The sequence below is a fragment of the Pollicipes pollicipes genome, unplaced genomic scaffold (assembly GCF_011947565.3).
Source record: "Pollicipes pollicipes isolate AB1234 unplaced genomic scaffold, Ppol_2.1 Scaffold_4881;HRSCAF=5763_pilon_pilon_pilon, whole genome shotgun sequence".
Taxonomy (NCBI): Eukaryota; Metazoa; Arthropoda; class Thecostraca; order Pollicipedomorpha; family Pollicipedidae; genus Pollicipes; species Pollicipes pollicipes.
The window spans coordinates 34,713,456-34,728,850 of NW_023596576.1; the positions used below are offsets into that span (position 1 = coordinate 34,713,456).

The 15,395-nt window shown below is 49.8% G+C and overlaps 1 protein-coding gene across 1 annotated transcript in view; it reads right to left on the reverse strand.

The window, feature by feature from the left end:
• The window catches only part of LOC119100294 (cAMP and cAMP-inhibited cGMP 3',5'-cyclic phosphodiesterase 10A), a 37,523-nt gene that overhangs the window by 4,384 nt on the left and 17,744 nt on the right, over nt 1-15,395 (reverse strand). Inside the window, exons 9-14 of the mRNA XM_037223400.1 lie at nt 13,957-14,063; nt 13,446-13,564; nt 8,433-8,664; nt 7,971-8,174; nt 7,170-7,291; nt 3,485-3,596 (exon numbers count right to left, since the gene is read on the reverse strand). Coding sequence (XP_037079295.1) covers nt 3,485-3,596; nt 7,170-7,291; nt 7,971-8,174; nt 8,433-8,664; nt 13,446-13,564; nt 13,957-14,063 — 896 coding nt within the window. The remainder of the gene's footprint in view (nt 1-3,484; nt 3,597-7,169; nt 7,292-7,970; nt 8,175-8,432; nt 8,665-13,445; nt 13,565-13,956; nt 14,064-15,395) is intronic.

Consider the following 15,395-nt stretch of genomic DNA (forward strand, 5'->3'; position numbering starts at 1 on the left):
AATGTGGTGAAATTAGGATACTTACCTTAAACAAGGGGACCAGGCACCAGGTACCGTCATCCAACGTACCTTTGGCACACAAGTTCCCGGAAAATGGGTATGGTCTCGGAAAAAACCAACGTCTTGACCCGTACTTTTGCGATATTTTGCATGCTTTCGACACTTCACTATGCGCACGAAATTGGGGTTTTAAGGTAAGCAATGAATTAAGGACGATTTATTTTGCCGCGCCTTTTACTACCAGAACTTCCCTATAATTGTTAGCTGTCGTTACTGAACAACGCTTTGCCTGCTGGCATGGAAAGGGAGCTCACAAGATACAGATTTTGGGTTTGTTTTCAGCGATCATACACATTTTGATATATATATATATATATATATATATATATATATATATATATATATATATATGCATACATATGTATGCATGTTTATTTTAGGAAAGGTTCTTCTTGCCATAGTTTTGTAAAGCGCATGCTTGCGGCATCATAACATAAGATTGGCCTGCTGCACGCGCTTATTAGAGACATAGTTCTGCATGGCTCGACGCTTCATTTTTCGCCATGTCAAGAGCGTTGTTTTCCATTTTTACGCGATGCATACTGGTCTGCGGTCTGGCGTAGCGATGAGGGGGGGGGGGGGGGAGCGTCTTGTCAGTCGCGTGTCGTATAGTGGTAGCTGCTTGAGTTGTTTGTTTTGTTTGTGGATGGCGGGCGCCATGCCCCTGATACATAATGTTTGAAGTGCCATGAGTTGTCTGTAACTTGTGCTTTGCGCAACCATGGTAACGTTCATTACTAACGTGTTTCTGGTGAGCGCGGTGTTCGCCATTTTTAGGCCCTGTGTGGAAAGTTTGACCCTCTTGCGAGGAAAACCGAGATTGCGATACTTTGGAGACTTTTGTGGGTACAAATACATATATTACACACATCTGTTGCAAGCTGGAGCAGGCAGGGGAAGGCTCTCCAGGTGCCATAGTATCTCGACCCCAGAGCAGCAGCGAACGGCCTGGCAACTACGTACAAATGTAAATAAATCCATAAGGCGGGCGGAGAAAAGTTCAACATTCATGATTCTGAGAAAATGTTAGTTTAATCCTGGGAAGTTGGGTAACATCTTAGCGTATGATCGGAACTTTAAACATATTTTAATCGGACTCACCTTCTTTCCTGAAAACTCACCTTAACAAGTGGAATGATGTAGCAAATACAGAGGTTGATGGTGCTCATTTCCAGAAAGCTATCGGGGCGCGGTCCGGGATTTTTGGATGGGAACATCAAAACCCATAAGGAAGGGAACCTCATCGGACCAAATACCCCAAATTCTTACTGCCATCATGTCAAGTAACTTAGAGGTTAAATGTTATCATTCCTCGATTTTTGTCATCGGAGTATACAATTCGGAGCACTGAAGAGCCAGTAAATATTTTACGGCAGCTCTCTGCCCGCCCCCCCCCCTCCCCACCCCCACCCCCACCCGAAGAGGCCCTCCGGTTCCTTAGCATCACTGGATGTTGAAGGCTGATTTACGAATGTTCCCATGAAACAATCCTTTATATCGCTTTGCCATATATCACTGATCACGAGACCTTTGTCTCACCTAACTTATCTAGAACGGTCGTGGAGAGTGCTGCACACATGCACATGACAGGCTTCGTTCAGATATGGCATCCCTATTCGCACAAACATGCGTGTGCCATGTAGAAAAGCTGGCGATCAATTGTCAGAGCCCTGAGCCTGAAATGTGCTTTCGCGGCATCGATAACATTTTGTAGATGTTAGCAGCACTGATGAGCTCCAATCTGCGTGACGCCGGTCAAACTAGAATGCCTCTGTCTAACTTCTCTGACTGACTGAATTGCAACGAGTCTCAGCCGGCGTTTAGCCATGGACTTACGGAAGGGGCACCGATATACATACAACTTTGGTGTGTATGCACTTAAACGGACACGCCGCATTCACAAATACGTCAGCCACGAACAATAACCATACTGGTGCGTGCAAGACCGTAGACGCTTGATCATACTTAAAGCGCGCCCGGGTGGCCGGTCGGGTACTCTTCGCTCGGGTGTGGGTGACTGACCCCGCTGAGGTCTCAGGAAATAAGAGCGCCAAAAACACCAAATTTACGGGGTGATTTGACCTGCACGTTTACTCACTTAGGTCAACGTTTGAGGTTCCTAGCTCGCGATCTTCAGGTCAAATAAGGTCAAACCCCAGGTTGGTTTCCAAAGTACCCCCAAAGCTTAGATACCAGCTATGAGCAAAAGGACACGTGCTCATTCAGGGCCAGTGTCCTTGTTTGACCTTTTGAAGGTCATGGTGAACAAAATCATACGAGACTGCTTTGAGTTTTGCGCTTGAATAACCGACAAAGATTACGCCAGGCAGTATGTTCCTAAAAACAAAATGCGGACCCGGGTCATTTTAGGTCAGTGACCTATTCTGATCTTTAAGACGCCCATGTAAGATGTATAACGCGGTTTCCGTTCTCAACAAACTCGAAATGAACATCAGAAACTACCCATACCTGCCTCTAGGTCAATGGAATTTGTTTATTCGATCTTTGTATTGCCCAAGAAAGTATCCCAGAGATGTATGGCTTCGTCTAACATTGCTGTTGCGTCAGATTGCAGGATTCCCTAGAAATTTACTTCCTTGAATCCATGGCCTGACTTTGACCTACCGTAGGTCAGCGACCTTACGAGGTACATCTAACTTTTTACGTCAAGGGATTGGTTATTCAAGCATCTACAGCTATGCACAATTTGGCGCGGCTACGCCACGCCGTTCGAACACCATTCCAGAAAAGCCTTCGGGGGGGGAGCAATTTCACCCCCACCCGAGTGCATGTTAAACATTGTGCATCAGAGGCGGCACCTGTCGTCATCTTTTTTTTTGCCCGCGGCGCTCTTGCTTATAACCTTGCTAATGGTTTGTTCGTCCTTTTTGCTGCTTTACAGGCTAAGTTTTCCGGTAATTTTCGTTCTTTTCGTACTTTCCCTAACCTTCGTTGGAGGACGAAATGGTGGGCATGGGTATGGGTCTGTCGCTCGGTCCAAATTTCGCTAGGATGTTCATGTTTCAATAAGAAAATATCTAGCTTAGCTAATCTCCGAACAACCCTTCTTCCTTTTGCCGTAGGTATGCTGGCGGCCGTTTTCTCCTTTTTCAAGGATCGGTCTCACGCCGGTTTATTTGCAGCGCGAAACTGGGTAACTTAAGGCAGGAGTGCGGCCAGGATTATCTTAAACAATTCGGGCCTAAGGCACCTCCTTGGCTGCGCACATGACTCGAGGACAGGACAAGAGACGGGGAAGGTGAACCAAGGGTGAGGGAAGATGCGCTCTTGCAAGTGTTGTCTCTTGCGCCATTAGTTCAAGCTTCTCAAAATAAGGCAGGCTTGGCATGAGCCGTTTTCAAACAAGCACCATCAGAGACGCTTTGCACGAGCAGGCGGCCGTGCCGGCGGCCACAAGACTTGCCTGTTCGTGAAATTCGACGTACAGCTCGAGTGTGTGCTGCAGCACAACCTCTGGCGGCTTGCAGACGGCGGAGAGGTCGCAGCCGGTCATCATCACACTCCGGAACAGCCGTCTGCCGGCCGGAGCACAGCAGCATAGACACCTACCAGCTTTAGCAAGCTTAAAGCAGCTGCGCACAAGACAACCGACAAGCCAACACACCGGGACATCAGTTTGCCGTGGTGGTGCAATTATTATAACAGCGCTGATAAGCGTAATTGATTATCTCCCATTCGTGTTTCCATCGTCGTTGCCTGATGAGGGACGTCAACAGAGCCTCACGCCCGAGCGAATATGACTGGTGGTCTGGACAAACTCTTGGTTGTTTGGGTGGGGTCATGATTTTTTAAGGTGGTAAGACCATCCAAACAAGGGGGACCTCGATTTGTTGCGCTCGGTTTTGTGAAGAGCCTTTACCTCCATGCGCGAGACTGTAAGTTGGGTATGGCCAGGGTAACAAAATATGGGGCACAACGGAACAAAATTAAAAACCAGAAGTATGCCACAGAGGTCAGTTGTCCACAGTATCATGATAACCCGTAAAGATATTGCTCCAGTCTAATGGACACTTTATACTGGCCGTGAACAGAATGTCAAATCAAGCCTACAGATGCCGGCAACAAATACCAATGCATTGGTTACTGATCCAAATTATTGCGATGATAAATCATAGAGCACACTTTTGTGGTAGTTATGTACTGTCAGTAGCAGCTTGTACTTAGTACTTGTTTCAGCCGTGTTGCGAGAAACATGGTAATCAAGTTGATGATCCCTTGACCACATTTTTTTCGTAAGTCGTAATCACGTCAAAGAACACAAATCTACGTTAAGCGTAATGTTCTAATGCGAGCATTGGTCTTCCTCAAGAATGTGTTATGGCAGACGGGTAAGGATATGGTTTCCAACCGGGACCGCCAAAGTATTTGACAGCCCCGTTCTGACGTTATCGCGGGCTTTTTGGCAAGCTCCAGCCTTGCAAGCCCATATATTACACATTTAGGTAGATATAAATCTAGATAATACTTTTGGGAGGCAGTTTTGGGGTACACTGCGATAGCACCGACGGCTCAAATGCTTCCAGTATCAGGCAAAGCGTGTGCTTCTTCTTGCGGCAGGTGTACCTTCGGCGGCCATCGTCCTCATTCCAAGCTTCAAATCACTTTGCAGGGGTATTATACCGTTAATGTACGTGACGCTGGTCGTATCAGCGGTTTATAGCTGGCGCTAGTGTGATGTCCATAGTTCGTGCTGCTAATCCAGTTACTTAGATATTTACCTTCGGCCTCCCGAAACGTTCTGCCTATGTGAATGTGAGCTGTGCTTTCTGGGTTTTAAATCTCACAATGTCTTACGAAAATATATATTCTATGTTATTCCCAGGGCATATTCTTGATCCATACGTTTCCAATTCAAGTCTAACTGTGGTAGTAATTGCTGTCCCTGTACTGTTTACTTATAGGTGTACACGCGTAAAACTTGGCGTCTAACTTAAAGTTTGGCGACTATTTTTATCTCAATTGGCGCTTTTCATCGTCCTTTATATTGGACGTAATTCACTACAGGTTCTTCAGAACGTCTTTTCATTCAAAAATTCCTTAAATGTTTTTGTTTTGTCCACTTAAGGTAACGGTATTAAAACTCATTGCTCGTGTCGAATCATTTCATGGTTCTCGACGACATCGAATAACAGCACATTTCGAAATTGTGCTGTTATTTCCTCTTGTTTGGTTAACATGGCGGGCTAGCTGTTAGAGCAATGTGAGGCACGGTACAAATCAAATAAACATCGCCAAAACATTCAAAAGGCAATGCCACTGTGAAATCTAAGGCACCGCTGTGTGCAACGCCAAAAAATGCATCGCAGCGTTACACAGACGACTTCAAACAGCATGCCACACGGACGCTGTCACTATTTTCGCTTGATCGTAGCCGGTGAAGCTCATGACGCACCGGCATTAGGGGAGCAGGGCGGTGGAAGAATAACTAGCCCCAAAGACAAAACGTACTGTTTTTGTACGAGATGTGGGTCATATGCAGAAAGAGTACAGTACAGAGAAAACTAAAGTTCGTTGCTCGTGATACAATATACCACATGTTATACACCTGTACGGTATCACAAACACAATACACATACGATGCCGGACAACGATATATTTAGGAAATCCCATACACAATGGAAGCAGTAATAACACCATAGGTGTTAGTGGCAGTGGGCTTCACGCGTCATGCGACCCGCGTCATGCAATCAGAATTATGCAATCCGCATCGAGGCCTACATAGCTGACCATATGTCCATTGACCTGGACATAGCCTCTGCGTCCAGGTCAATTTGAAGTGTCATGGTGTCGTCGGAAAGGCATCACCTGCCGTCTATGCACCCCCGTACCAGGAGCTCGAGGAACGCGCTTAGAAGTCCCTGGAAGCATGCCGGGACCTGAAACCTGGTCCGGTCCTGTCTAACCAGCGGTAAGGTAAAGCGCTAGTGCAGTCGGTCTGAAACCGTTGCCACCGGCCAAAACGTGCCTCTACGAACTACTTCCTTTTGCACTTTTCACGTTAGGCTTGCGCCGCAGTTTGAAGCTGGCCCATTCTCAGGATAAATAAGTTCAAAGTTCAAATGGCTTTTATAATTATTTTGCAGTAAAATGGTTTGAATAAGCCCTGACATTGAAATGTTAAACAGAGAATTAATGCCCGCAGGCACGAAACCACGCGTTTTAACGCGTCTTGGTTAATGGAGATCTATGAAAACGTAAAATTGAGGATGTGGTCCCGTGTGTTCGTTTCAGTGTATATCCGCACACGGCGCATAAAATTTATAGCAATGTGACTTAGATAAAAGACGCACTTTTATGCGTCTTAAATTCTGTGTACGAACTTGCTCTGAACCATGGGTTGGCGGAGCCTCGTAACAATATGACATATATATATATATATATATATATATATATATATATATATATATATATATATATATGTAACGATGATAAAATATGTGGAAGGGGGAGCTGAAGAAATTAACACTCCCTATATCCCGCTATTTTCCGTTTTCAACGACAAAATAGGTCCCTATCTATTGACAAATTATGCATACGCCCTCGCGTTCGGTCGACTCCACCTTGCCCATAAATTGGTATGGCTTAGCCTGGAATCATATGATACACCCCAATCATGGAAGATGATTGTTTTGGCCACATCCTGTTGAACACGCTTTCTATTTGGGGGAGGGGCAACCCGGCCATGCCTGTTCAGTCCGCACAGACACGGCCCCGTCGTAGTAAACCAAGTCGGTGCAATGGCGTCGTCTCACAAAACATGTGGGGGGGGGGGGGGGGAGCCATGAGATGACGTAACCTAGCCTCACAGAACAGCAACAAACGGGCTTCTGCGCCCATTTGCCCACCTTCTTCTCAAAGGGGCGGGGAGATTGGAAGGCGCATTCGGGATGTGGAAATACCATGGTCGAATGTCCTTCTACACTGCAGTAATTAGCAAAGCCGCTGTAGTCGGCGTTGGTCGAAAAGTGATCTTCACGGCAGTTACCCGATTGCAACCTGTAAGATACTAAGACCAGCGCTTCGAGTCAGGTCACGCCACGGCCCGGGATGACGAAATTTAGCAGCGGCCCGCCGCCAGGCCTCCCCACCTGTGCTCCTGCTGGTTGATGTTAAATTCGCCGGCGCCTAGCACGGCTTCCAGTTTAGGCCTAATCTGGAAGTAGACAGCCAGGTCCGTGGCGATGATGGCCTCAAACATGATATCCAGCACCTGTCGCAAGGGCACGGTCAGGAAGGAGAGTCAGAGACGCGCCAGCTGTCAGCAGCAGATGCGCGTCACCGAGCATAGAAGGGATAGCAGCCGAGCTCCCAGCTGTCAGCAACAGACACGCGTCACCGAGCATACAAGGGACAGGCAGCCGAGCCTGGTGCCGAGCTTCCAGCTGTTAGCAGCAGACCCGCGTCATCGAGCATAGAAGGGACAGCAGCCGAGCCTGGTGCCGAGCGCCAAGCTGTTAGCAACAGACACGCGTCACCGAGCATACAAGGGACAGCAGCCGGGCCTGGCGCTGAGCTCCAAGCTGTTAGCAGCCGACCCGCGTCGCCGAGCATGGAAATGATAGCAGCCGAGCTCTCAGCTGTTAGCAACATATCCGCGTCACCGAGCATAGAAGGGACAGCAGCCGAGCCTGGCGTCGAGCTCCCAGCTGTCAGCAGCATACCCGCTTCACCGAGCATAAAAGGGACAGCAGCCGAGCCTGGCGTCGAGCCCCCAACTGTTAGCAGCATACCCGCGTCACCGAGCATAGAAGGGACAGCAGCCGAGCCTGGTGCCTAGCTCCCAGCTAGCGACACTCGGCCCCAGTGTGCCTGCGCTTCACCGAGACCCGTGCGAACAGGCTGGGAGCGCAGCATCCGAGGTCGCGGCGGCGGCCGCCAGACCGTCTGACCTCCTTCCGTTCCGAGCCGCTCAGCTGGGACAGGATGTCATGGTTCGGCCGCTGCAGGATGCTGGCCGTGGTCGCGAAGTGGTGATTCTCCATGACGGACGACTTGTAGAGCCCGCCTAGGCCAGTGTACGCCTTGGCAAATGTGTTGCTGTAGCCGCGGTGGTCGGCGTCGTGGCACACGCACGCCACCAGAAGTGCCAGGATCTGGAGACGGCGGGCCGGGTCAGACCGGCCGGGTCACGCCAGGCCAGGCCAATGCAGCACCTCGGTCGGGCCACCGGTGGGGGCGCCTTGCATCGAAATGGAGCGGCTCGCAGAGCACGCCAGGCAGTGTCACGCCAGCGCTGGGCCGGAGCCCGAGTCGCGACTGCCCTCATGGGCGGCACACCCGGCAGTGTAGCAGCACTGTGACGAGTCGCGCTCCCTTCGCAAACCGCGACGATCGCCCGACAGCCACCGGACCTCGAGACGACTGAAGACGCTGGCGTTGCGCTTGAGGATGTTGTACATCGTGTGCGCCACCATGAAGGCGTGGGTGGCGTTGTGATAGGGGACGCGCCGGTAGGACTTGATGACGGTGGTGGTGAAGGTCACGATGCGCTCGGGCGGCAGGCGCGTGTCGCCCACCAGGTCGAAGAACATGTGCAGGTATAGGCGGTTCAGGTTGTGCTCGCGGCCCGGTGCCCACCCGAACCTGCCGCCGCGGGAGGGAGAGGGCGCCGGGTCAGCGCCGGGTCAGCACCGGGTCAGAGCGGGCGAGGTCCGAACGGGCCTGTCCTGGCGAGCCACGTGCGACCATCTGGGCTGACGACACGGCGCATGCCGAGAAGCAATAACAAGGTAGACCGCTGCTGTCGACGTGCCACGAAGCCGAACTAACGACAACAATGACAGGGTAAAGCCCAACCACGACAAATTCGGCGGCGAAGGCGTGCGTACGTGTAAAACATCAACGTACGCTGAAGCATCGCGTTCTCAAATGACCTTGAGCTTGTGGTCATGTCACACGAAATGATGACTGACAGCACCCAGTTCAACATATGCAATACTTCCCTCAGTTTTGCCCAGTTTTGGCACCAGGCACGAAGCCATTATTACCCTCCGGAAAAGGGAAAATGTTAGTTTTTCTCCAAACTCTGCAGAATGAGACCAAATTCTTGCAGATTTGGACGAAATTGCGCACATCTACACACAATTCCTCCGATTTATCTGATATCTAGTGTAGGACTCCTGGCTGAGTGAGGGGAAGGAAGGATGGCCCTCGGCCCTGCCATTGGCTATGTCTCTACGGCACCGCACCTTTACTTGTTTGTGTAGATTCTAGATTGTTTAGATTTTAGTCTACATAGTGATCCTGAATAATCAGAAATGCCGGCAGAACTACCAGTAACAACAGTGACAGTCAACGATACGCCGCTCAAAGCTTCAGAGCTGGATTTCGCGAGATATTTGCAGCGTAAAGTAATAGCACGCTCATTCTTGTGTTTGCCTACGACAGCGCGTTTCATCTCAGGCACTCGCGCCACAACTGACTTATCACCGTATACTTAACGCAATAAGCCATTCATCGTGTGACGCTATGTGTGGGAGACCAAGGGCTATTGTGCATCACTTTTTACTTGCGAATTTGTGCGCGCCTGTAAGCACTAGTAACAAATTTTGATCAACATATTGATAAAGAAAAATATTACTGATTGCCGACAAAGGATGCCACGTGTAGACCACAAATGCCAATGCGTGCGTGGCGGCACCTTCCATCGCGCTTTTCGAGCATGTGTGTGCTAAACGCCCAAGCACAACGTTAATCTCATCTTGTTTTGACAGCTACAAACAATTCCCTCTAAACACGCTCTAAGATCGTGACATCGGTCGAAACGGCAGCAAAGCCTTTGACTTGCTCGTCGTGAATTCTCCTCAACCCAGACGTTGGGTTAAGGGGAGTCAACGGATCGGGTCGACGGAGATGTATTACACCTAACATTTTGGGTGGGGGTATAAGCTTTTGCTTCACTTAATTCTGTCGAATGACGAAATGGGTTAGATCGCTTGGCTTTTGAGGTTACGCCATTGTTCAGGCTGTTTGCCAGATAAACTAGAATAGTCATTGTCAACGTACTGCAATCAGATTTCGATCATTGTCAAATACTAATTGAGGCGGGTGGCGCGATAATAACTATCATGGCTTTGGCAAAAATCCATTTCACGGATTATCCTCGGGCCACGTTTCTGGGCCTTGGCCCAACTTCTTTTTTTTTGCACTCCCGGAACAGATCTTTCCTTGGCCATATTTTCGAAAAGTTTGTTAAGTACACTTATGGTGCCACGTTCAGCGACTAGCCTTCATTAAACTTCCAAAATAAGGCCATTTACCAGCATTGTGATGTGACCTGTGGGGGGAAGGGGGCTTTCGGGGTCGCAGCTCTTCAACTTCAGAACGTGGACGGCGCCAGATGGGAAGTGTGCTAGCTAATAGGCATGTTGTGAGTCGGCCATCTTGTTTATTTATTCCGTAGTTACGGCTAACCGTGGTGGAAAAGATGAATGTGGTGTGATTATTCAATTGCGAGTACCTATATATTCAGTATGCCCAGTGCTGGTAGGGAAGGGGGACCGTATGAGAAAGAAACCCAGCTAATTACTCGTCCCGCACTGGAGGCTGACTGAAGGACTACATTAGACGTGCTCTGCCAGTTTCACATAACTGTTGAATAGCATTTAGCGCTTAGCACATAGCACACGTAGCACTAAGCACATTCAGGGCGCGCTTTCGCACATTCCCCGGCAAACGGGTGGAATTCCCCTTCCCCCATTTCTGCTTCCGCCTAGGTGAACTAGAAAGAGAAACTTATGCCTGGGAAATTGTCTGTCCTTTCCGATTCTACTGTTGCTGCTTCAGTGTGGTAGGCAGAGACTGCTGACTGGAAGAGATGCCAGCGGTCGGGAGAGTGGGGTGGGGGGAGCTGAAAGCGTACCTGGTGCTTACGGCGGGATAGTACCCCAATTTCAAGAATTAGTCATGCAAGTTTCAGAAATATTAGATAATGCACCTCAAGCGCAAGCAATGCAAAGGTGTGCAGCTCTTTTTTCCACACATCTTTGCGCTGAAAAAAATATGACTCTGGCCAGTATAGAATATCACACCCTTATGTTAAGTATATCCTCAAAAACCCTTCTATTTTCGGAGTTCCTACTCATTTCGCTGCGCAGAAGTGAGTACATACAAAGAAGCAGTTCCATGAAGTGGGCCAAGTCTGTAGGGGAGGAGCTGGGTTCTAAAATCGCACTCCCTCCTTCCAGCAAGTTTGACCCGTCCACACTGCCCACCGTTCAGAGCGTAGACCTCATGCTCCAGCCCTGGGTGGGCAGAGGTCGGGGTCACCGACCAAGAATCGCTCTGGGGTCGGAGTCCCGGTCCAGAAGTTCCTCCAAGGCCGTCGAGGTTGAGGAGCTGAGGCGCTCGTGGGGTCGGAGTCCCGGTCCAGAAGTCCCTCCGAGGCCGTCGAGGCTGAGGCGCTGAAGCGCTCGTGGGGTCGGAGTCCCGGTCCAGAAGTCCCTCCGAGGCCGTCGAGGCTGAGGCGCTGAAGCGCTCGTGGGGTCGGAATCCCGGTCCAGAAGTCCCTCCGAGGCCGTCGAGGTTGAGGCGCTGAGGCGTTCGTGGGGATGGAATCTCCAACACTTTTTTATGAAAGCCTTTGGGATTTACGCGAATATCACAAAGAGAAGTGTAATGTTTAGCAACTACTCTGTGAAGAAATTGCGCCGAATCCCGCACCTCCGCCTGGAATACACTAACACCTAACCTGGGTAACTTAGATAGAGGGAGCTTGTCTGAAATATTTAATAGAATGGAGCCTGTCCGAGTAATTTAAAGTCCAAGTCTGAGGTGTGATCTTGCCGCAGCCTCCAGCCGAGGCGTGACTCGGGTACTCTGCACTTTCCAAACCTAGTGGTGCTGGACCATCAAAACAACGCTCTGGACAGCGGGCGGATTGGAGGAGTTTGAATGTGCTGGAAGGATGAAAAGCGATTTTAAGAACCAGCGTCTCTCCCGCGCACCTAGTTCGTTTCATGGCAGTGCTTCCAGCTGATGTACTTATCCCTGCCCGGCAAAATATGTGCTGTCTGGAATGGAAAGGAAGTGCGAAAATGTCGGATGCATGAGGATGTCATATTCTTTACTGGCAAGTCACACAGGGGTACAGCGCCAGAATTGCTGTGTAGAAAAGTACCCAGCTAGGACCTTTGCTCCTAGCTGGGCCGCTTCTTTCTCATATGGAAAATCGGAACAAAAGCTGCATATGTCTAGAACCCGTTTAAAATAGTCACCAAACGAATCGGTTTAACTGTACTTCCGCTTCCTGTTTCTCTCTCGCTTCTGCCTTCCACGCTGAACCGGAAGCAGGGAAAGCGTTATCGGTTAACGATTTTGGTAGACGGGGGGCTCCCATTTGTGGTCCACTCCAGCTGCGCATACAAAAGAGAGCACCGCTCCGCTTTGACAGAATATTATTCTAACCACGTTTGGCTACAAAGGGCACTCTGCAGGGGTAAGACACATTTAACACTTTAGAAGGGGGCAAAACACATTTTATTTTGCCTTTGCTGAGCTAAGCATTGCTCCGCTAGCAATGCCCACGCCAAACATGGACCAAAAAGGCGAAACACGCCAAACATGGACCAAAAGGCGAAACACGCCAAACATGGACCAAAAAGGCGAAAAGTCGCTCCGACCACATGGCTTCAAACCACCAGTGGAAGTGAAAATGGTAAAAAGACAGGCCAACCTCGCGCACAAGCATTATCAGAAAGTATTATTTTACCCCAGCGTCGAGAATGAAGCATGACATTTTAAATTACATCATAATAAGCTATTGCGTCTTACTACTCTGGATTCCACGATCCCGGAAACTCTGTAGGCTTGCACCACAGGAAGAGTTTGCATGCTTTTCGAAGCTGCTTACACATGTGACGAACCGTGTTCGTTTGAGGCTAAGATATATTTCACACCGCTGAAAATCTGTGATGTAAGTGTTCATGGAACATACTGATAGCATAATATCTTTACGAGCATTACAAACCAAACCAAACTGCAGTTATTCTAACTGTGGTGAGCTCATCCACGTAGGCAAACCTGACCTCGGAAGGAAAACTACGAACGTCACGTGAGCAGCTGGGCGCTTGTGTGCACGCATACAGCCGCCCGCAACACGAAGGGGCTATTCTAAATGGTCATGGCCCGCTTGTCCAGTTTTTCGTCGCGTAGATGTGTTATACTGTATCGCATATCGGGGCGCATATGCCGACATCCCCCCGTTCGCGAGGTACCCATACGCCGGCGCAGCCTTTTTCTCGCATCCCGTCCCGTCCCGTCCCGTCCCCTCCCCCCTCGCCCTGGCCCGCTCCGGCTCGGCCCGGCCCGGGCCGGCCTAGCCCGACCCGCTCCATCCCGCCCCGCCCCGCTGTGGAACCGCTTACGTGCCGAAGGCGGGCGGCACGGCGGCCGGCAGCGGCTGCTCGAAGTAGAGCCGCAGCTCGTCGGGACTGGCCGTCGAGTGGTACTCCAGCATGTCCATGCACTCGCTCAGCTGGTGCTCCTGGGTGAGGTCGGCCGTCAGGACCGCCAGACACCACAGCCGCCTCTCGGGGGAGCGGGCCCGGGCGCGCACGCTGTGCGGTTCTAGCGCTCAATGGTCATCGATAAAGCACGCCATTCTGATACCGCCTGCCAACGAACGACTGTGATTATGGGATCAGTGCTGCTTAGTGTTTGTCTCCCTATGTAGTTTTTGGCTTACGTTCCAAAGACACGTTCGATTGTGATACAGCGGAATGTAGTGACCGCTTGTGTTCATTGGGTCACGATGGCAGCCCTATCATACCAACCAAGGCCCACATAAGACCATACACCGCGTATCTCGTTCGCGGTCACGCTTTCTAAGAACGCAACACTACTCATCAAGGAATAGTGCGTGGGAAGCGGCCGTGCCTTCTTCTGGCTTCTGTCGTGCATGATGCCGTAGTAGAGCGCCAGCGAACAGTACACGCCGAACATTCGGATGGCCGCCTCGTCCGAGGCCGTGAACAGCTCGCCTCCTGCAAACGCAGCGGGCCAGGGGAGCTGCCGGGGGTCACAGTGGGCGCACACCGGACGCACGGTCGCAAGGTTACAGGCCCCAGCAACGAAAATACCGTACGGGTAGAAAAGAATGTTCGAGGTCATTACACGCGTAGCTAACGTCCCTGATGTTATATCTGCCCTTGATTAGTCCCTTGATATAATGCCGCCATGCCAAACAAATGCGCAAAACAAATTCAAGAATGTGTTTTGAATAGGATTTTTAAAAAAATATACATACGTGAACATTCTCCAAACAAGAAGCTTTCGATCAAATTTTCTTGTCTATAAGCGACTCACGACAGGGAATTGTGGCCGTTCACCTCGGAGCAATATGGCTAGCGTCAGCATTTTACTTTGCTGTAGTAATATCCTCTGATTGGCGCTTTCCGGCTTAATGCGCACCCGGGTTGCTGGTTGAATATGACGCGCTCAGGTGGCGAGTATGATGGGGTTGGGGTGTCAAATGACCGCCTGAGGTGTTGAAAACTAAGAGCTGGAGTCACGAACTCCACAGTGACGGTAGAACTCTATGTGAACTCAGTTGTGGCAAACATTTAGATCCTTAGGTTGTGGGCTTCGGGTTAAACAACTTGAAACTCGAGATCGGTGTCATAAGCGCCCCAACATGCTCTCACGCCACCAGCTTTAACCAAGATACTTTTCTAAGCAGCAAGTGGCTCGAGTTTATATCAGGCCACTGCCCTTGCCTGAGGTTTAAAATACCAGAACTACACAATATCGTCGAAATTATTTTGATCTATTAAGTTTAAAATTAGCGCGAAAGTTACCTTGGGCGACATGTTCCTCATATCAAAAGGTTAGATGTCATTTGAGGTCAGCCAGTAAGTCAGCGAGTCAACACAATAAGTCTGCTGTCCTCGCTGTAGCCAGGGAATTCAAAATGGGTGTCAAAAACCATCCCCAAAGAGCAACTTTTCCCGCAAAAACAGTTTGGCTTTGACCTTGATCCGACCTTTGTAACTGACCGAATGTCAACGAAATTAGTTGTAATACAGATCTCCATCACTCAATTGTCTAAAACACTACCCCAAAGTTGCATGAAATCGTACAGCACTCCGTTGTCGCATCAGCCTGAGATTTTCTGAGAAGCGCCCTCGCAGACAAGCATAGCATGACTGACCTGCGACAGGCCAGCGACCTTAAGAGGTAGGCATAATTTTGTTCTAGGGAAATATTGACTATTCAATTTTCCATAGCAATATAAAGTTTGGCAATGCTTCACCGCAATGTTCGGGAATTATCCAGGAAAACCTTAGGCTGGGGCAGGGGTCAAATTGACCACAACC